Genomic DNA, 22,325 nt, shown 5'->3' on the forward strand with positions numbered 1-22,325 from the left:
TCTCCAGGACTTCCCATGTATAATACAAGCTCCTACTGTGCTAAAATGTAAATAATTGATGATAGTTGAATCATATATATTATTTCATCTTTAGAATGATGAGAAAGAATATAGACAAAAATACATGTTTATGGATTCACAGTGTTTGTTTCTAATTTTTCACGTGTACCTGTAGACTACAAATATTTAGAAAGAAGTGAGGTCCTTTTAGAGTCTATGCATGATTTCTAATTTTGGTACCATGCAACTTTCTCATATGGGTTTTATTAAACTACATGCCATCCTTCTAAATACTCAAAAAGAAAACTTTCCCTGTGTTGCTTGCATGGAGAACAGTTGTTTTATCCATTGGTGATATGGATAATAGCTAAAACAGTCTTTCCTATAGCTAGTGTTAGACAGTAATTCAATTTAACCACATATACCAAATGGTACTTTTTAGATATCTGTATTAGTGTGAGTCCAATAATTTATCATTTAGTCAGTGACTGATTTTTCAAATATCAAAGGAAAGAAAACCAAAAATTACCCACATTCATTCAACAAAGCTAGAAATAGAATATGTGTTCCTTGTTGTCTTATCAATCAAAGGAGACCTGTGAATTACAGAAAAACCATGTGTGAATACTTCAAAGAAAGTATTCCAAACACATTGTGTATGTGTTTTTTAAAAGATTTAGTAGTTCCTCTAAAGCTCTAAGTAAAGCTGTTAGTCTGACTAATCATGTACCCTCAAAAGCAATTTAAATTTTAGACTACAGAAATGTTCTTCAAACACTTTTGAAAAAATGAGAGTTCCCTCCTAAAGCTAACACCTTTTAATTAACAAAATACTCAGAGCAAAGCTGTGGTTTGCAATAGTATATTACACCTACTGTTACTCATGCTACTATTCCAGTATGCCAAACTTGATACCTTTCAGCAATTTTGAGCTTGACTTTTTGTATGCTAACTATGGAAAGGAAATAGTTTTTAGTAGAGTTATTTTAATTTTCTAATGAATGCATATGAAACACCTTATGCTACAATTAGTAGTCAAACTACACAGGGTCTGTGTGTGTGTGCATGCACTTATCTGTTGATATATCTATTTATCTTTTTACCTATCTACTTGGCTTAGTTATACACATTGTAATGCATGCTGTTCTGACATGAACTGATTAACCAAGGACACTAGCGCCTGTTGCTGGAGGGACGGTTAATAGTGTGACACCGTAAAGACTCTTCCCCATGCTGGAAGAGATACTTTCTCCTTCAGACTTGAGCAGGATGACCTTGGTTTTAAAGAAGCAGAGATTTGAAGCAACCATTACTAGGGCCAACTTCTTGTGACCCTGGGCAGTGGCCTGAGGCAAGGGGCAGATATCTCGACAAGCATATCAAACTGTGGGGGCATTAAACAGGAAGAAAAGGATCCCCACTGGCCGGAGGGGAAGCCATTTTTGGTGCTCCTTAAGGAGGAGAACCTGGAAACCCATCCTAGAACTTTGTGCTTAAGATTCTGTGTATTCATTTACGTATCCTAACTGCTTCCCTGATTAGCTTTATGGGTTGAAAAAACTCTCAAGAAATCCTCTTTGCATCTTTTAAATTATACAGTTAAAAGAAGACTCCCCCGTAATGAGTAAATACCCTTCCCTGACCCTTGGCATCAAGATTCTGTTGCTCAGTCTGGGAAAAACCACTTAAACTACCTCTTGACCACCTAATAAGGTGATTTGCTTATGTTTTTAGTAAAATGACATAGAAAAGAAACAACCTCATTTTTTTTTCTCTTTAGATAAAAATAAAGGCATCTGAAAATGCAGTGTGAGTTGGTATGTGATATACATAATAAAATAAGATCTCAAAATTTTTCCTTTGACACATCTTGCTTAATAAAAAAATAAATAAAGTATATGCACATACATGAATCTAGAGGCAAGTCTTTTTGTGTTTAGTTGCTCAGTCATGTCTGATTCTTTGCAACCCCATGGACTGTAGCATGGCAGCCTACTCTATCTGTGGGATTCTCCAGACAAGAATACTGGAGTGGGTAGCCATTCCCTTCTCCAAGGATCTTGCCAACCCAGGGATTTAACCCAGGTCTCCTGCACTGCAAGCAGACTCTTTACTGTCTGAGTCACCAGGGAAGCCCCTAAGTCTTTTTAGGAAGAATGAAATATTTTCCAAGTAGTGTTATAGAAAGAATTGGCCCATAAAATGTATGTGATAGATGAAAATTTGCCTCTTTCTAGTTTTTTATAGCACTTTTTTTGTCTATTCTTGGAGACCCAAAGTTTCTGGAGTTTAGAATCCAGCTCTGAAGTACTATCAGCTACGCTGTAGCCATCTTAAAATCCCCAACCCTAATAATGGTGCAAGATTTTGTTCTTCCTAGTGATTATTATATTTTAGTAATAAAATGTTAAAGATTCAATGTGTTTAAGACCCCAAAGACTAGTATAACTCTATGCCTCTGAGAGATTTTTATTTATTTATTTATTTATTTATTTATTTTAGATTTTTAGTTATACACTTACCTGGTACCCCCAAAAAGACAGAAATCTAGAGTTGGGATTTGAAAAGGAATTGAGGCTTTTGTCTGGGGAAGGGAGAGGAGTTTTTAAAAAGTATATAGAGCATATGGAAGGGCAAAAAAGTGTGAGATGGTCTGTTCTAATTGGAGAATGCCACATAGAGACCGAGAGCATGGGAAGAATGGAGGGAGATGAGGCTGGAGTTGGAAGTCTGGTTCAGAGAGCACAGGACCTAAAAAGTCATGCTAATTTAGAAGGTGAGCAGCCAATAAACATTGGTTGAACAGCAGAAGGGAAAAACACACACAGTGTATCTACTGTCAGAGCAGTGCTAGGAGGATCAGTCTCATTCATGTATTCAGAGGTCATAGTTGAACACCTGCTCGATTCTATGATGCCCTTCTCCTGCCCTCAATCTTTCCCAGAACCAAGGGACTCTCAAGAGTCTTCTCTAGCACCACAGTTCCAAAGCATCAATTCCTTGGCACTCAGCCTTCTTTATGGTCCAACTCTCACACCCATACATGACTACTGGAAAAACCACAGCTTTGACTATGGCCTGCCCGATGAGTCCATAAATCATATCCTTTGCCCATAGTGGCAGCATAGATGGCTGCATTGCTCTGCCTCTCAACTCTCCTCTGAATCTTTTTTAGCTGTCTTTGTACTTGGTGATACTTTTTTCCCCATTGGAGAATTTTGTGATATTACCCTCTCAATGTTAATTGTACTTTTTAGTCATCTTAAAACATTATTTTTCAATCTCTGGTCCTAGCCTTTCTTTCCAGTAGACTTACCCACTCCAAAAAATGTGTGTTCCAAAAAACAGTTGAAGTCTGATGATTCTCTGCCTTTTTATTCTTGGCTATATAGAAATTTAAGATGACGTGATCATTTCCACTTCATTAAGCTACTTCTTTGTTGGTCAGAAACAAGTCTAGAGAAAAAAAATCTCATTCCTACTCTCTTTTGACAGTGAATTTTTCATCAAGTCAGTTAAAAAAAAAGCATCTGACATCTCCCAGAACCTTGAAATCCTCCCCAAAATACTGTGTGTTGCCAGAATATCTATTGTTTTGTATTTTAAGAACAATCTGTCCATATTTCCTAGTCAGCTAGGCATTCCACAGTTAGCTCCTACGGTGATATTTTATTTTAGCTCTCTTTTCATCCTCACCCATGTGTTCTTTCCAGGAATTCGGCTCTTCTCTTGGAATCCCTTTTAAGATTTTTAGAACCTATTGGCTCCCATGCTTTCTCCTACTAGGCTGTGGAGTCACAGGATGCTATTTCTGCTTCAGATTATGTTTCATTCTTTCTAGAAAAAAACCTTAGAGTAGTGAGATAGCTTTGGGAAACTATTTCTTCTCCATCTCCTCAGTATCATTGTCTTTTTAGTCATTACTTCTTGGCATTAGTTTTTTGTTTTTTTTTTTTTTTTAAGTCTTTATTGAATTTTCTACAATATCGCCTCTGGTTCTGTGCCCCGGCATTATGGCCCTGAGACATTTTGGATCCTAGATCCCCAGCCAGGGATCAAACCCACACCCCCTGTACTAGAAGGCAAAATCTTAACTACCAAACCTCCAGGGAAGTCCCAATCTTGGCATTAGTTTTCATTCTATCTGTCACCTCACTTTTTTTTTAATTTCTGCCTTGTTCAAGATTTCTTCTTCCACTTGTAGGAACCTCTTGTTCTCCCCAAGAATCTTGAGAGATAGGAGACATGCCTCCATTCCTTTCATCGTCTTCTGTAACAAAAAGACAACCTTAAAAAAGCTGAAAGTGATATAACCATGAAAAGTCATTTATGGTCACGTCAGAATGGAATGCCATATGGCACATTTTCTTCATGCTTCTAGAACAATTGCCTTATTGTCCATACCTCCTGGATTTCCCATTGAGATGCTGTGTTTGCAGCTTTACTTCAAAACTTTCCTTCTGAACTACACAGGCCACTTTTTCTTCACTACCAGTCTCCTGGGTGTATCAGGCTCCAGAAGCCATTGCCTATGAACTCAATGTGACACTCCTTATCCTTCATCACTCACCTGAGATAACCCAGCTGTTTGTTGATATTTATTTGTTGATATTCACACCAGCAAATTCAGCCCTTCAGTACATATAGGGCTATACTAGGCCTTTGGCTGAGTTTTTCCCCAAATATTTTATATATTTCAATCCCTTATCTCTAACTTCTCACCATATTTGTTTATCATTCTGCTTATTTATCATATATATATATATATATATATATATATATATATATAGTAATACCTAACGCGATTACCTACTAGTGTCAGGAACTATGCTAATATTTTTTTCTTTTATTTTCCTGGTACTGTGCTATGTGCATTTCTTGTATTAGTCATTGAATCTACACAGTTGCCCCTATGACATTAACCCCATCATTATCCTTACTTGCTGAAGAGAAAACCTGAAATTTAGAGAAGTTTGGTAACTTAACCAAGGTCACAGAGTTCCTAAGACAGAGAGAGGTATTCTCTCCCAGGGGGGTTTTAGTCTGAAACTTCAGATCTTAACTATTACCATATGCTACCTTACACTACAGTGTTCACCACTATTCATATTAATTTAATATTTCTTAGTAACTTTGAAACCATGTTTCATTATCCAAATGTAAAAACGTTACTAGTCCTGATTTTTCAAAAATAACTAGCTTAGATTTTCTTCACTGCTAGCCTCTTTATTACCAGTCTGAAAGCAAAGGAAAAAATATATATATAAGCTACTCCCAATATAACAGATCAAAGACAAGAACATTTCATTGGCTTTGATTTCTCTAGAGTCCACCACCAAAGTAATTTACTTCCTATTCAGGGAAATCATAAGTTTGAAATAAGATCTTATCCAATCTTTACTTTTTTTCCCCTCTTGATTAAAAAAAATAGGTAAAACTTATTTACCTGGCACAGTCTGAATACTTTCTATTTTTCTTTACCAGTTCCACAACCTGTATAATTGTCATTGAGAAGGACTTTCTAAATTAAATTAATTGCTCAGCCATGAGGATAATCAAAACCATTTGAAAGACTGTTAAATGTTTATTAATGAAAAGTTGGGATCTTTGAATTTTTCTATAATGCAGTACTGTCTAAAGTGTCCATATGGTTAGGGGAAAAACACATGATGCCATAAATAATACTTCGGTTGAAACTGTTGCCTTTACATCAGTTTTATTTTTATTGAAATTGTCTTCTTATCTTCTGTTTCTAATATTTTATTTTTCTTTTTTTTTAAAAAAATTTAGCTCCTAGTCAGACTGTTGCTCTGGTGACACAACCTGTGGTTGCCAAGGAAACCGCTGTCTCCAAACTAGAAATGCCATCTTCCTTGCTGTTGGAGGTCCCTGCACTGGCAGATTTCAACCGGGCTTGGACAGAACTTACCGACTGGCTGTCTCTGCTTGATCGAGTTCTGAAAGCACAGAGGGTGATGGTGGGTGATCTTGAAGACATCAACGAGATGATCATCAAGCAGAAGGTATGGGGAAAACAGATCATAGTTGGCAGAGGTTTGTCTTGAAAGTGAAGACTTTCCACAAGTCACTTAATTCTCTAAGACCATTTCCCACCAGTTTTTATGCAGTTTTTTTCCATCAGCCAACACACTCCTCTGTTTACTCTGTTCAGTCCAAATATGATCAAGGAAACAAATTAATGCAGTTGTCTAAAACAGCCATAAACTGCACAGGAATACTGGGAGTAAAAAAGCATAACCCTTAAAGTATAATTGGCTTAATGAAATTCACTAAACAACTAGTATTTTAAAAATCTATTTTACATCAAATAAATGCCTCATTTGAGCTATTTACATTTAAACTGTTTGTTTTGGTACTCTACAGCCAAAATATATTCCAGAATCAAATATAATAATCTGGGAATTGGTTATTCAGTCTTCTGAGTTGTCCATGCCAATTTTCCTCCTCCAGTGATAAGGATAATTGAAAATAAGCTACAAACAAGAAAAGTAACAAAACATAATGCATTTTTAAATAACATAGATCTTAATATTCATATTTACTTTTAATGCTATGCTCAAACATGTTTTTAATGCAAAGATTGCATTTCTCAGCCTCATTGCAATCCACTCTGCAAAATTATGACATCAATGAGAGACATAAGAATACACTGAAATAAATATGATTTACCTAGCTAGAAAAAATATACTGTATGTCTTTTATATTTCTGAATGAATAAGAATAGTAGTTTTGAAAGGTTTATATGCTATAGGTTTTCACTTGTAAATGATTTTTCAAGTCTTTATTCTGAAGAAGTAATAAATTGTACTGAAGTTGTTTAGCTGTTACAGAGCTACTTTTTGAAAAAACAGGGAGTAGGGGCAGACAGATTTCTTTTTAAAATGAACTTCAGCAATTCAGTAAGAATGCAAATTATTTAATAGTAAGCAACCTGCAGTTAAAGTATCTTAATCTTAGACTCAGAAGACCTGAATTTAGTGGTCTTTTGTCATTTGCAAGTGGCATGATTGTGGTCAAACCATTCTCTGGATTTTGGTTTCCTCTTCTGAGAGCAAGGCTCAAAGAATTCACATTCACATACATCATATAGTGTTGGTTATGTGTGAATATAAAGATATGTAAATATATATATATATGCTGTTGCTGCTGCTGCTGCTGCTAAGTCACTTCAGTCGTGTCTGACTCTGCGCGACCCCATAGACGGCAGCCCACCAGACTCCCCCGTCCCTGGGATTCTCCAGGCAAGAACACTGGAGTGGGTTGCCATTTCCTTCTCCAATGCATGAAAGTGAAAAGTGAAAGTGAAGTCGCTCAGTCGTGTCTGACTCTTAGCGACCCCATGGACTGCAGCCTACCAGGCTCCTCCGTCCATGGGATTTTCCAAGCAAGAGTACTGGAGTGGGGTGCCATTGCCTTCTCTGAAGTATATATATAGTTATCTATATATTTATATAAATGTATAGTTGGTTTTGGAAAGGCAGTACAGTTGTCAGTCCAATGGGAGATTGCTTCTGAAATCCACCATGGATAACAAAATCTGCAGATGCTCAAGTCCTATAGTTGGCAGATAGGGAGGGTCAACTCTGCTAATTAAAAAAAAAAAAAAAAAAACATGTAATTGTACCTGCACACTTCAAACCTGTGTTGTTCATGGGTCAATTGTATTTAAATTTGTTCACACACACACACGCACACACACACGCACACACACACACCTGTAATCTCTCTTCTCTTGCTAAATAGTAGGGATGCTTTTCCTGCTTCTTCCCCTTATATTGTGAGGGGGATTAAAAAAAAAAGATGAGTTTGGGGAAGTATTTATTATGATATCAGAAAATAAGTATCTCCTCTATATGGAGTTTTAAATAAATTCTGACTTTACTGTTTGAGGTATAAGACATGAGGCAGTATCCCACAAGTGCTTTATAAACTGTAAAATGCTATCTGCCTATTTATTCATATATTCTTACAGTAAGTTTATATTGAGCTACTACTTAGTGCCTGGAAAATACAGAGTTGGATAAGATAGGGGCAAAAAAGCATTGACAGCACTCTAATAGAAATAAATTTTAGCCCATATTTAGCATTAATGATGTCCCAGCCACTTTTCTAAGTACTTTGTGTATCTGTGTGTAGACTTAGTCACTCTGTCGTGTCTGGCTCTTTGCAACCTCATGGACTGTAGCCCGCCAGGCTCCTCTGTCCATGGGGACTCTCCAGGCAAGAATACTGGAGTGGGTGGCCATGCCCTCCTCCAGGGGATCTTCCCAACCCAGGGATCAAACCCAGGTCTCCCGCATTGCAGGCTATTCTTTACCATCTGAGCCACCAGGGAAGCCCTTGTGTATCCTACTTAATGTTTACAACAGTACTGTGAGACTTACACTAAAGCACAGCGAGGTTAAGTAACTTAGCCAAGGGACTTCCCTAGTGGTCCAGTGGTTAAGAATCTGCCTAGCAGCACAGGGGACGCAGTTTCAATTCCTGGTTGGGGAACTAAGGTCCTGCATGCTGTGGAGCAACTGAACCTGTGCTGCAACTAGACAATCCATGTGCAACAACCAAAGATCCCTGAATGACAGACCTAACACCTGATGCAGTCAAATAAATAAATACATCTTTTAAGAGGTAACTTGCCCATGGACACATAGTAAAAAGACAACAGTGAGATTTGAACTCAAGCAGTCTGGTCCAGAATCCCCACCCTTAATCACCACAGTTTTCTGCTTCCCTTGGATATCCTTGGGTGATGCTCCAGGGACTAACTTCATGGCAGGGACATCTAACTAAGCCAGGGAGGAGGATGGATGTCAGGAAAAGCTTCTTGAAGAAGATAAAACCCAAGCCAAGCATTCAGGAACAAGTTGGAATTAACCAGGTAGATTAAATGACAGAGGCCAAGTGCTTTTCACTGAGGTTAGCAGTACAGTATGTTATAGAAAGTGTGATTCCATCTGGCTGGAACTAAGGGGATGAGGAGGGAACTGATGTTGCATAGAGAAGGGTAGAGCTAAAATATGGGGATTTTCCCTTACCAGACTACAGAGGGTTGTGTTTTTTTTTAATTGACATGTAGTATTACAGTAGTTTCAGGTGTACAATGTAGTGATTGGATATTTTTATCCATTACAAATTTATACAGTTTAATTCATTAGTCTGCTATAAAATAGGCTATCCTACACAACTATTACACTATCGACTAAGGAGTTGATTATGGCCCACAGGTGGTGGCAACCCTTAAGGAATTTTAAACAAAGAAGTATTGATAAAAGCATCAAATGTAGTTTAGTTGCATATTATTGATAGGTTTCTCTCCATGCAAGCAACCAATCAAGCAGAAAGTAAACTTGCTCTAATTAGCATGAGGGCAGTGGGAAAAGATGGGGCTTCCCTGGTGGCTCAGTGGTAAAGAACCCACCTGCCAATGTAGGAGACGTGGGTTCAGTCTCTGGGTCAGGAGGATCCCCTGGAGAGGGAAATGGCAACCCACTCCAATATTCTTGCCTGGGAAATCCCATGTACAGGAGCCTGGCAGGTTACAGTCCATGGGGCTGCAAAAGAGTTGGACATGACTTAGCAACTGAACAAAAACAATGGAAGAAGACCCAGAAAAAGAAAAGTGATCTAAGTGTGCCTGGGCATTTAGTTATCAGGCTGTACTTGAGTCTCCTTGTGACACTATTTTTCTCTTTATTCTGTGTAGCTGTTCAAAATTTAAAGTTTTAGGAGTCCAGCTGACCTTGCTTAGGTCAGACCCCCACCTCTTAGCTAAAAGAAAGCAGAGAACATTGATTTAAACCCCTCTCCTTCCAAAGCTCCTTACACTGGAGGAGAGATCATTTACCCGCCCCAACCCTAGTCTAAGCAATATGTTTATTTCAGCTTTGCAGTATAGAGACCTGAAATAAAACTATTTATGCCCCGGTACTATAAATATAATTTTGACACCTTCACATTCAGTAATTGGTTCTCCAAAAAACATAGATTGCTTTCTGGATAATGTGAATGAAATGTGATAAATAAGTTTCATTTTTTACAGAGATTAGAGTTGGGGGATTGTAATTGTAGCTGCAGAGCATCAGAAATTAGAAAAGATGATGTAACAAAACATCTTATGACTCTGAGAGAACTTAATTTTGATTTTATTAACTTCAGACCAAACTTTAGAGATGCAGTGATTAAAATACGGTCCCCAGAAAGGGAATAACAAGATGGCATTTGAATAAGTTAGCTTTTCATAGTTCTAGACCTGAAATTGAAAAATCACACATTTGCTATTAAGCTTCTGTTCTTTAGCGTAAATTGTTTAATTAAATTCTTATCTTAGAAAATTGGGAGCTGCTACCATTTAGAAATGAAGATAATATTTACTAAGTGAATTATATTAAGCAAAACTGAAAGTTAACATTACAACTATAATTTTGTAAAAGATTGTTATATGTAGCCATTTAAAATATTAAGCAACTCGACTGCTTAATTTTAGAGTAAAAAATATGCTATTGTAGAGGAATAGAGATGTGTGTGGAATACGGAAATTAAGCCTTTAAAAGTAAAACACCCATGAAGCTCTAAGTTTATTTTCTAAAATTGGGAATTTATAGCAGAGGATGATTTGTAATAGATAGTTTAGTGTCGGATAAATCTGATAAAAAATGTTTTTCCTATTTCATCACATGTTTAAGTAAAATTGCTCTGAAGTAAAATTGTTTTGACAATTATTCACAGTTTTCTTTTACTGACATAATATATCCAGTGAAGGAGAAAATATGTCTAGAGTTTTTCTCTGAAAGTGATGATTAAGTATGACCCTTAAGGAAGGGAAGTTGGGGTAGAGACGGAGGAAGGGGAGGAGAGAAGGAAAGAAAGAGAGGAGGGAAAGAAAGAAGGGGAGAAGGGAAGAGAAGCGGGAAGGAAGGAAAAAAGATAAGAAAGGAGAAATAGAAGGAGGGATGGAAGATACGGAGGAGAGAGAGGGTGGGGAGCTAGAGTTGTGAATGGAAAATCTGGGCAGAGGTCCAGGCAGTGGATAGATAATTGGATTGTTATCAACAGATAGGATTTACATGGCTATGAGATATCATTATTTTTTCTACTAGTGTCTGATTACCTGTGCTAAATAAATTATAGTCTTTTTTCAAGTCATTTTGGCCAGGTGTTCAGGGTAATTCACCACTAAATCTGAACCACAGGCACTTGTATTGAATAAAGAATTGAATAGGCAAAAGAGTTTTGTCCTCTAATAAGACCTCTCCAGGTTGGGGTTGAGACAAATTGACCAATCTGGACAAGATGATAATAGCATTGTTCAAGATTCATTTTTAACTGCACATTATACTGCTACCTGGGAGATTTCATTATCCAAAGATTGAATAAGCAGTTTTCGTGGGTACAGTGTATATTTAAATGGGAAATAATTACTTGGATGTGCTTAATTTTTTTTTATTGTTAAGGTCAGAGTCTTTAATAAAAATTCTATGATTATTTTTTTTTTCAACTCTGGCCGTATCTACACAAAGAGCAATTGAATGGCTCCAGAAGCATCCTGATTATAATTTTTGTCAAATACATCCAACCATAATCTGATGACAAAAGAACATGTCTAGCATCAATTTAGAAGGATTAAGTGGAACATTGTGGGAGTTGGGGGACAATGGCATCAATTGTTTAAAAACAGAATAGTTCTTGGTATTATTCTATTGCCATGAGCATAGAAGAAAAGAGGGTATTACAAATAGTTTCCCTTATTCCACAAATGAGAAAGGTTACAGATAATATAGTAACTTGGTATATAGTCACTTTGTGAATGTAGATGCCCTAATGGAAGTACAGACCTCTTGGGAATAGATGTTTCTTCTTTTTCCATGGGCCTACCCCTTCTTAAACATCTCCTCATTTCTCCACTACAGTAAAAGAACAGTTTATTTCCATGGGTATGCAATAGATTTCAAAAGTTAGATGTCAGTCATCTTAGTGTGAGGAGATTAATTATTCTGTTTTTATCTTTTCTCAAACAACCATCCAGTGGTTGTTTTATCTTTTCTCAAACAACTGTCCAGTGCTCATCTCATCTGTTCTTTTCTGCACAACCTTGTTTAAGAAACACCACACCAGAGTTTACTGCCTTTCCATATGTAGAAGATGTGTTGCATTCTACAGAGAGTAATATGGCACTGACTATGTTTGGCTGAAGATATTTGCAAATTTGTACTACAGTTATCTTCTGAAAAATGTACATGTCTCCTGTAGAAAGCTGTGGATCATTATTCTGCATGCAGTTTTCTTTCCTTACTTCATGAGAACCAAATTCACTGTTATCTTCACTGAAGATCATTAAGACATGTCATCAGTAATATGACTTATACTCTCAGATCATGGCAAAATTAACTCCTATAAAATACAAAAGTCTTTGAGTTGCAAACACAAAAAAATCCATTTTTTGAAATACAATAATAACCTTTTTTATGGAAAATGATATATACTTGTTTTTGATTAAAGATAAACATAAGCTTTACCAAACCACATATTTCAGTGTATGTGAATGGAAATGCAAATCTTACTACATTTCAATTCAGTTCACTGTAAAATTTTCTGTCAAAACCTTGGCAAGTAGAACTGAACCATGATATTTACATAAATTCTGTTAAAAGCCAGTATATTGTGTCTTCAATGAAATACCATTGGGATTCTGATAAGGAAGTTTATGTTTGTCATTGTTTTTAAATAGTGAATTGTATTTACAAATAGTTTCCCTTATTCAACAAATGAAATTTTCTTGCTTGGGTTTAGATAGGGATTCCTTTATATGAAATGGCTTTTTTTTTTTCCCCACAAAAATACCTAAAATCTGGGATCTTCTCTCTTCTCTAAGAAAGCAATATAAGTAATTCAGTGTCTCTGAATCTTTTTTGAAAGCTGCATAATGTTATTATACACTATTATTACATGCTTTGGGGGCTTTTATAATTTGGGGTCCTTGAAGTCTATTATTGAAGTTACACTGTGGTATAGAAGTTACAGTGTGTTATAAAGTAGATTCTTATTACTCACTGTTAAGGTAATGCTGGGTAATGTTAGTGTCAGGTACATGCTACTCTGTTCATTAATTCAACAAATTGTCTTTGAAAACCCATGTTACAAAGTATATTATAAAATGATGTTGGAAAGTGATAGTGGAATAAGTTTGAATTTAAATTTGATTTCCTGTGTATGTTAGCAAATAATTGAAGAAGAGATAAAGCATGGATCACACATCACTATGTTTTTGTTCATTTAGCCACAGTTTTCTATAAATGATTACTTAGGTTACAGTATATATATATATATATATATGTGTGTGTGTGTGTGTGTGTGTGTGTATACACATACACATATTGCTAAATACCTATAAAGTGGTAGATACTTTTAATAGTCTGCAATGAAAACAAATACTACTACTATTTTCTTTCCTCTCTCAGTTCCTACTTTGGAGACCTCTGACTTGCAATGTCACAAGGATTATATTTACATTAGAAATATAATGACTACCTTTTAATGGCTTTCAGTATAAGACTGGTTTTGTTTATCTGTTGTTTATTGAACACATGCTGGTGAAAGATGTCAGTGTTATCTACTCTTGGGGATTAAAAATAAGAATAATTTAGGCTCCAATTTTAGAGTGTATCTTCTGTGAGGGAAGAATAAAAAACAGAGAGTGATAATTGCCACAAAAGAAAAAAATGATATGGTGTTTTCAGTTTTATATATATTTGAATGAATGAATCATTTATTTTCTCCCTCTTAATATGTGCCTCCCTCTCTCATATAGAAGACAATTAAACTAGACTTCTCTTTCCAGATGTCTTATTAATCTTTAATAATCTAGGGGTGAACATTTATTTTTGTATGATATGTTCCAATGTTTTAAAATTGCATAAACTAAGGTTCAGTTCAGTCCAGTTGCTCAGTCATTTCTGACTCTTTGCGATCCCACAGACTGCAGCATGCCAGGCCTCCCTGTCCATCACCAACTCCCAGAGCTTATTCAAACTCATGTCCATCGAGTCGATGATGCCATCCAACCATCTCATCCTCTGTCGTCCCCTTCTCCTCCTGCCTTCAATCTTTCCCAGCATCAGGGTCTTTTCAAATGAGTCAGTTCTTGGCATCAGGTGGCCAAAGTATTGCAGTTTCAGCTTCAGCATTGGTCCTTCCAATGAATATTCAGGACTGATTTCCTTTAGGATGGACTGGTTGGATCTCCTTGCAGTCCAAGGGACTCTCAAGAGTCTTCTCCAGCACCACAATTCAAAAGCATAAATTCGTCAAGGCTCAACTTTCTTTATAGTCCAACTCTCACATCCATACATGACTACTGGAAAAACCATAAACTAAGGTAAATTTCCAAGGTCATCATAGCTTCACTTTTTTGAGAGAGAGGCAGTAACATGTGGTCATTTTCTGTTATCTTTTATCCATTTACTAAAAATGACACGAGTTTCTAGAGTGATTGGAGTTAATTCTTTACTAGATTTATAATAATGACTTTGAATATAATTTTAATAATTCATAAAACCTTCCAGATTTCCTTATCTTTATATTTTAGATTCTGTATAAACAAGTAGCATCATACTCAAGAACTACTTATTTCTTGTGATTTATTCAAGGAAAAAATGGCTTCCATATTATTTATCTCAAGAATAGAAATAGTTGGATTTACCTGACGTATTCTCTCTTCAATTATGACAGGAGAATAAACTTTTTAATGATAGACTTCATCTTCCCCCCTCTCAAACTGATTTAATCTCTGTTCAGCTCTAGGATTATTTTGAAACCTTTCAACTAGAAATAAGAAAATGAAAGCCAGGGGGAAGGGTTGGGGCAAAAAGAGCATAGATAAATCTCTACTTAAGAAGGTGGAGAGAAGAGAATAATTTACACTTAACTCCTTCATGTTTTTTTCCCTGTAAACCTGAGGGAAAACAATTTGTAGCAACTCTGTGGAGACTAAGCTTTTCTGTCATGTCGTATTATATGAAAATCATAAAAAGCTGCCACTTTTAGAGCCATAAATGCCCTTTGAGAAATTTGACATAAAAATCAAACTTCCACTTTACCACACTTACCCATGTTCAATTTTTTTTTCTTTTAGTTATATAATAGGTGTTAGGCACTAGAAGGAAACAGTTATTGGGGGCAGATAATAGCAGATGGAAAGAATGCAAGCAGGCAAGAAGCTATATATAAGGAGATTTTACAGTAAAATTGTCCTCTAAATCAAAAGGAGGATGTATTTTATTTTTAGCATTAGGAAACTTTTTAGATGAGAACTGTGCAGCCATTTCAAGGTGTGAATTCTAATCAAATCCAATTATGAAGTAACCACATCAATAACTTAGGGTTCCCGCATACTCCTTCAAGCTTATTATAACGATTAGAAATGTAGTGTTGACTGGTTTGCTAGAGCATTAAAGCCTTTGAGGTCTTGCCCTGCCTTCTCAGTGAAATGTGTTTTGATAGCTCCAATCTGTATTGGTCTTTTAAATCAGTGATTGACTACAATATTATTTTGCCCTTTAAGTATATGTTTTTTGTAAAGCTGCTTCTGTTGTCTTGAACCTCACTTATAAACATTTATTGTCATTTGACTTTTTATATTCTTTTGTTCTAGCCCTTGAAATGAATTTAAATTCCCTTAAAGACAGGCATACTATTCTATTTGCTGTAGCAGCTAAGGACATACGTGGTGTTTTATAAATATTGTTGATTTACTTTATCTTCATGGATGACTAGTTTTATTTAGCATTTGGAATATAACAATCTGTTATAGAACCATTTGCATATTTATGTTTATTTTCTTTTTTAAATGCAGTGTGATTTATGTCTGTTTTTGGTCAGTGATGGATGAAAGACTCCTGGGAATTAAATTTGCCACATCAAGTAAAAACAATTATAGTTTTAGACTCTAAGAATTTTAGGAACTAAAGGACCATATTTTTCCCAATTAATACTGTTCAGATTGTGTTTGGCTGCATGTGACAAAATCCTCTTAACAATAGCTTATCCAGATAGTTTTTTTTTTTTTCTTACCAAGCAAGACCTTCAGAATTATGTATTCCAGGGTAAGTCCAACAGCCACAAACTCCTGTGTCCCAACTCTTCCTTGAGCCATCCCAGCCATCCTAAATGTTTGACTTTCATTCCTCCCTGTGATCTCAAGGTGGCTCCACTACCACTAATCACTATGTCTTTGACTTAACGTGGAAAAGGAGGAAATGGGGAGAGTAAATGCATGTGCCCAGGTATGTCAGCTCTTACTTAAAAGGAAAGCAAAAGCTTTTCTGGCAGCCTCACATAGAAGAGGTTTACTTACACTACAGAAATGTGTCACATGACTGCTCTTAGCTTTAAATGATTCTGGGAGGATAGAGTATTTTAAATAAGTAGTTGAGTTTCTTTGTTTACAATTCAGAAGAAAACTGGTGACCTAATCCTAAAACCCTGCCATTCTGAACAAAATTTGGGTTTTTTAGTTAAAAAAAAGAATGGATATTTGGTCAGCCAGTGGTTATGTCTGATGAAAGTGAAGTGAAAGTGAAAGTAGCTCAGTCCCCTCTGACTTTTTGCAATCCCATGGACTATAGCCTAATAGGCTCCCCTATCTATGGATTCTCCAGGCAAGAATACTGGAGTCGATTGCCATTCCCTTCTCCAGGGGATCTTACTGACCCAGGGATCGAACCCAGGTCTCCTGCATTGCAGGCAAATTCTTTAGTATCTGAGCCACCAGGGAAGGCCTATGTCTGATAGTATGCTCTTAACTAAAGCATATTTCTCTACTTTAGACTTAAGTAGCTTTTAAAAAAATTAATTAGTTGTGGGATCTTTGATCTTCATTGTAGCATGCAGGATCTTTAGCTAAGGTTCCTGACCAGAGATTGAACTTGGGCCCCCTGCATTGGGAGCATAGACTCTTAGCCACTGGAACACCAAGGAAGTCCCTAGACTTAAATAGCTTTTTAATTAGCTAAAAAAAAAATGATGAAATTTTTCTCTTGTCTTCTTAGTTCTTTTTTGGAGATGGTATGGAGGTGTGAATGAAGGAATAACCCTTGGATGAATGTTTAGTAGTAGATATCACTTATTTTACTTTACAATCATGCTGTACAAAGGTCACTGAAAACAATGTAAATTAAGTGAAAAATGGAAATGCATTGTGTTTGTATGTCCTATTCTCAAGGAATAACTTCCTAACTAACCAAATGTGTTGTCTATAATTCTCTAAATCTGCAGTGTTCAATACACTAGTCATATGTGGCTATTTAAATTTCAGTTAATTAAATTTTGAAATCAGTTCTTTAGTTGCACTGGCCACATTTCAAATGCTCAGTAGCTACACGTGACTCAATCAGTCAGTCAGTTCAGTCGTTCAGTCGTGTCCAACTCTGTGACCCCATAGACGGCAGCCCATCAGGCTCCCCCATCCCTGGGATTCTCCAGGCAAGAATACTGGAGTGGGTTGCCATTTCCTGCTCCAATGTGTGAAAGTGAAAAGTGAAATTGAAGTCGCTTAGTCATGTCCAACTCCCAGCGACCCCATGGATTGTAGGCTAGCAGGCTCCTCCGTCCATGGGATTTCCCAGGCAAGAGTACTGGAGTGGGGTACCATTGCCTTCTCCAACTATTGGACAGTGCTGTTCAAAAAAAAAACTCTAACACACATGCTCTTTGTTTAACTTTATTTCAGACATCAAGGAAACAAAATTAAATTATTTCATTCATTTGTTTTACTACCTCCAAATGTTTTTAAAACTGGAGAAGGAGAAAGCAGACACTTTCATAACAGCTTTAATAGCCTGACAAATTCTGAAGCAGTCCATTAGCATCAATATACATAGTATTAGGTCATCAGTTTTCATGTTCTGAATAATTAAGACCCACATACACTCATGGGGTTCAAGGGAAAATGTAAGCAATTAAAAGATTACCTGTTCTAGCATGATGATCTAACAAGAAAACAAATATTAGGGCCTATTTAATATAAAATTTATTTTAAAAATATCAAGGCTTTCCCCCTTGTCTGCATTGCCCTTGTCATAACGTAACTTCTTTGCTTGGTCTTGACCTTTCGTTGCAAGCCCGTGTTTACTTGGCTATCCAGGCTCGCTTCACTGCAGCACTATCCTAAGACACAAGTACATAGGCTTTTTTGTCTTCTTTCTCAGCCCATGCTCCAGCAAGAACAACCACTCTTGCCTTTCCTAATCAATTGTGATGCTGTTAAAAAAAAAAAAAAAAAAAAGATGATGAGTGTGAAAATTTTGACCAGCAAATATACTGTTATTCCTAAGTGAGAGAATATCTCAACATTCTCCCAGCTGTTTTCTGAACACTATATCCATCATATGTTAATAGATATTCACCGTGACAAAGTCAAATAAGCTGAGAAATGTACATGCACTTTACCTATCATAAAGATCCACAGTGTGTACATCACTATAGCAAAGTCACTGATGAGTCCTGCACAATTGTTAATGTCATTTAGGTCAGCATTTCTCAGTCATTTCTCCATGCAAATTATTTGTGTAGAATATCTTGAGGACCACAGTTTAGAAAATGTTCATTTTTCTTAGTGAAATATGCATGTCATTGTGAGTCACTTGATTTCTATATATGCAATTTTTTTTACCAAATTAATATTTCAAAAGTCTTTCTTCTTGGCACCAAATCTATAATGTGTAAAGTGATTAATAGGATAGAAATTTTGCCTCTCACTATTGTATAACTCCCTGGTGCAGGAAATGACAGCCCATCCCAATATTCTTGCCTAGGAAATCCTCTGGTAGCTCAGTGGTAAAGAACCCACCAGCCAAGCAGGAGATGTGGGTTTGGTCCCTGGGTCGGGAAGATCTCCTGCAGAAGGAAATGGCAACCTACCCCAGTATTCTTGCCTGGAGAATCCCATGGACAGAGCAGCCTAGTGGGCTACCGCCCATGGGGTCACAAAAGAGTTGGAATGATTTAGTAACTAAGAAACAACAATAACAATAATTATATACCTACCAGGGAGCTAGGCACTCTACCGAATAAATATCTGAGGGAAATAAATTAGCATAGTATTCTGTAAAATTAGTGTTGTGTATAAAATATATTTATATATTACATATGATTATCTTTAAAATATTATTTATTAAAACTTGCAGAAGATTTTAAAGAGAAGCACACAATATAGGTAGTATTTAAAGGCATTAAAAATGCCTATATACATTTAAATCTAAAAGACAAAAATCACATGCTTTCCACATTTTGTTTGAAATGGAAAGCTTTGTCTCTTTCTTTGAGAGTTCAGTTACAGAAATCTGCAATGAGAATGCATAAAAAGAGCCAAATTCTATTTATATTTATTCTCACTCATAGGATGTTAATACTTCATGTTTTCTAAAATACATAATATATTAATAAAGTATAACATTTTGAATAAATATAGTTTAGTATGGGTGGGTCACAGTTTTTTAAATGGTAGGTGTGCACAACGTTTAGTGACTACTGTTCCTCAATGTGTCAGATGTCAGTTGTTGCTGGGCCTATTATTAGGTACCCTTGGTACTTCGGATTGTATTATTAATTGTCCCCTCAAGAGGACTTATCATATGATATGAAAGATTAAGCAGACTTAGTTAATATAAAAGCCTCTCTCATTTATTTTCTTTAACTCTTCTTTACTAAATAGAAAACTACTTTTTCAACAGAAAGCAGAGAAGTGGCAGCCACAGATGTTTTCCAAGACTTTGTTTCTTTAAATGTTTTTTTTTAAACAATCAGAAGGCGTGTTCTACCTAATTTCTCTTCTTTCTCTGACCCTTAAAGCTTAGGTTTCAAAGTAAAAGTTAATTTATTTGAAATTGCTTAGAAATATCCTCTATTTGACCAACTTCCAAATGGCATCAGATCTACTTTTAACCTTTTATACTAAACCTCTTATCCAATTTTTAAGACATACAACATGTGTCATATCTTTTCTTCAAAAAAAAATAAAGCAGTTGTAATTTTAAGTATTTTGAAAGGTGGGTGAGGGATTTTTTTTTTGATCATTTAGTTATTTTTCGCTTCTCAGTACATACCTACTTATTTCAAACACCTCTAATTATGTGGCAATTTACTGTACGTGATGATGAAACTCACCGGTATTTTTCAACCTCCTATTGTTTTTTTTTTTTTTTTTTTAAGGTATAATTCCATGCTACAGCCCTATTTTAGTTCTTTTTTTTTTTTTTTTTTTGCTCACTGTTATTTTTATTTTGTCATCAGGATCAGGTGGGCTATGATTCTTTAAAGGAATAGAATATATAACTGATTTACAAATGCACTAAAGCTGAGATGCAATTTTTCTTTCCCATTATCAGAAAGTCTGTAGTCAATTATAGTTTTCCTATTAGGAAAGCATTTATTTGCCCCTAAATAGAAAGACTATCGAGTCATGTTATCACATTCTTAAATTTTACCTTTATGAATGAATTTATTTGGCTTTGAGCATTGACCTGAAAGTTTCCTAAATAAAACTCATCTGAATTCTGAATACCAGATATATAAGCAGTGTAATTCATCTTTGTTTTTTGTAAGTCAAATAAAATTCAGCTCAGAGCCTTTTCTTCTAGGGTAGCCAGGGATCCAGTGTCTTGGTCGTTTTTCAGGGTTCCTCCTCCTCTTCAGGATTGTTTGAGAGTCTTTGAGAGGTTTGTGGGTATGCAAAAATCTCCTAGATGACATTACAGTTCCACCTTGTTTTCTGTGTCTAGTAGTCTCATTCTAGATCATTGTCTAAAATCCAAGGTTTTCTGAAAAAAAGAGCTCAACATATTTTGGAGGCAAAGATATCCAGATTTCAGGGGCACAGCCATGCCTGCCATCTAAAAATGAAAAAGGAAGTACACCTGTTTTTTACATTTAAAGACAAAATACAATTTCTTTCTCAATCAAGTTATCTTACCACCCTGTTCTTCAAAGTCTTAGACGATTGCTTGCTAAGAGATTCTGAAAGAAAGCAGCAAACAGAAGCTAAGGAATCCTAAGAGGGATGAGATCTGTGTTAGTTCCTGTTGGCTATGAGGTTGTCACTTCTAGGCGATGGCTTACGGGCATTTGCCTATCACTGAGCTTACAAAGGAGAAGGAAATGGCAACCCACTCCAGTGTTCTTGCCTGGAGAATCCCAGGGACGGGGGAGCCTGGTGGGCTGCAGTCTATAGGGTCGCACAGAGTCGGACACGACTGAAGTGACTTAGCAGCAGCAGCAGAGCTTACAAAGGGGGAAAACGGGACTGATTTTAAAAATTACCTTATAGTCTATGATATAATTTACTAACTAAATCATAATAAATTTAAGAAGGAAAATGAGTGTCATTAATAATGTCAGAGAATAATATTTGTCCACAGTAAACTTGATACATAATGATCTTATCTATAGATAAAGAGAGAAAATTAAAGTAATATTAACACTTCACAAACTGAATTATGTGATGTATAGGTTCTTTCTTAGAAAACCTGAAGTTAATGTTTTTTTATAATCTATTTGAAAAAACAGGAAGTAAATGAGCAATTGAGGCAGGATGAAGTAGATTTTATGATTGAATAAAATGAGTAAAAATTCCTTTAGACTAAATCTGGCCATAAATGAGAATATTTTCAATTGCAACTAATATAAAATCCAATCCAAATTGACTTTAATAAGAAAAGGACTTTATTGACGTATATAACAACAACAACAAAAACTTATGTGGGCTTCAGGCATGGCATGCTCAAGGTTCCAAGTTCATTGCTCAGTATTGCCCTTCAGTGTTTTCATAGTAGCTACAGTATACATTTCACCTATCATAGTATATTGAAAGGAAATAAAACTTTACTTCTCGACTCTCAAATGAACATACTGAGCTTCTCCCTGATTGAACTAGCATATAGCCTAACATAAATTCATGCCTAAACAAATCACTGTGGCAAGGAGAATGAGAATTCCTACCCGTATTCCTTGATTTCACATAATGAGATGATGTGAACAGTACCAACACACATACTCTAGTCACTACTTCCTGTTAAAGGGAGCTGACAGTTGATCGAGAAAGGCTTTGCAAAGGAGTCAATATTTAAACCAAATGTAATTGCTTTATAACCGGACTAACAGTCTTATAAACATGGTTAATTTTTTGTTTCATTCTATTTTCCTATTTCTTGGTAGTGTTTTATACATAATTCTGACATGAAAGAGAAAGAAGACACAGGATATCATCTCTTTTTGGCATTTCATTGTCTTTCATTTCACATCAAGAGAAATGGAAT

General features: G+C 35.9%; 1 protein-coding gene across 6 annotated transcripts in view; it reads left to right on the forward strand.

Annotated features, from left to right (window-relative positions):
• The window catches only part of DMD (dystrophin), a 2,671,852-nt gene that overhangs the window by 1,971,985 nt on the left and 677,542 nt on the right, over positions 1-22,325 (forward strand). For all 6 annotated transcript variants that reach the window (XM_070365439.1, XM_070365442.1, XM_070365443.1 and 3 more), the window contains one exon: positions 5,791-6,023. In XM_070365439.1, the coding sequence (XP_070221540.1) occupies positions 5,791-6,023 (233 nt within the window). The remainder of the gene's footprint in view (positions 1-5,790; positions 6,024-22,325) is intronic.

The sequence above is a fragment of the Bos mutus genome, chromosome X (genome assembly GCF_027580195.1).
Source record: "Bos mutus isolate GX-2022 chromosome X, NWIPB_WYAK_1.1, whole genome shotgun sequence".
NCBI lineage: Eukaryota > Metazoa > Chordata > Mammalia > Artiodactyla > Bovidae > Bos > Bos mutus.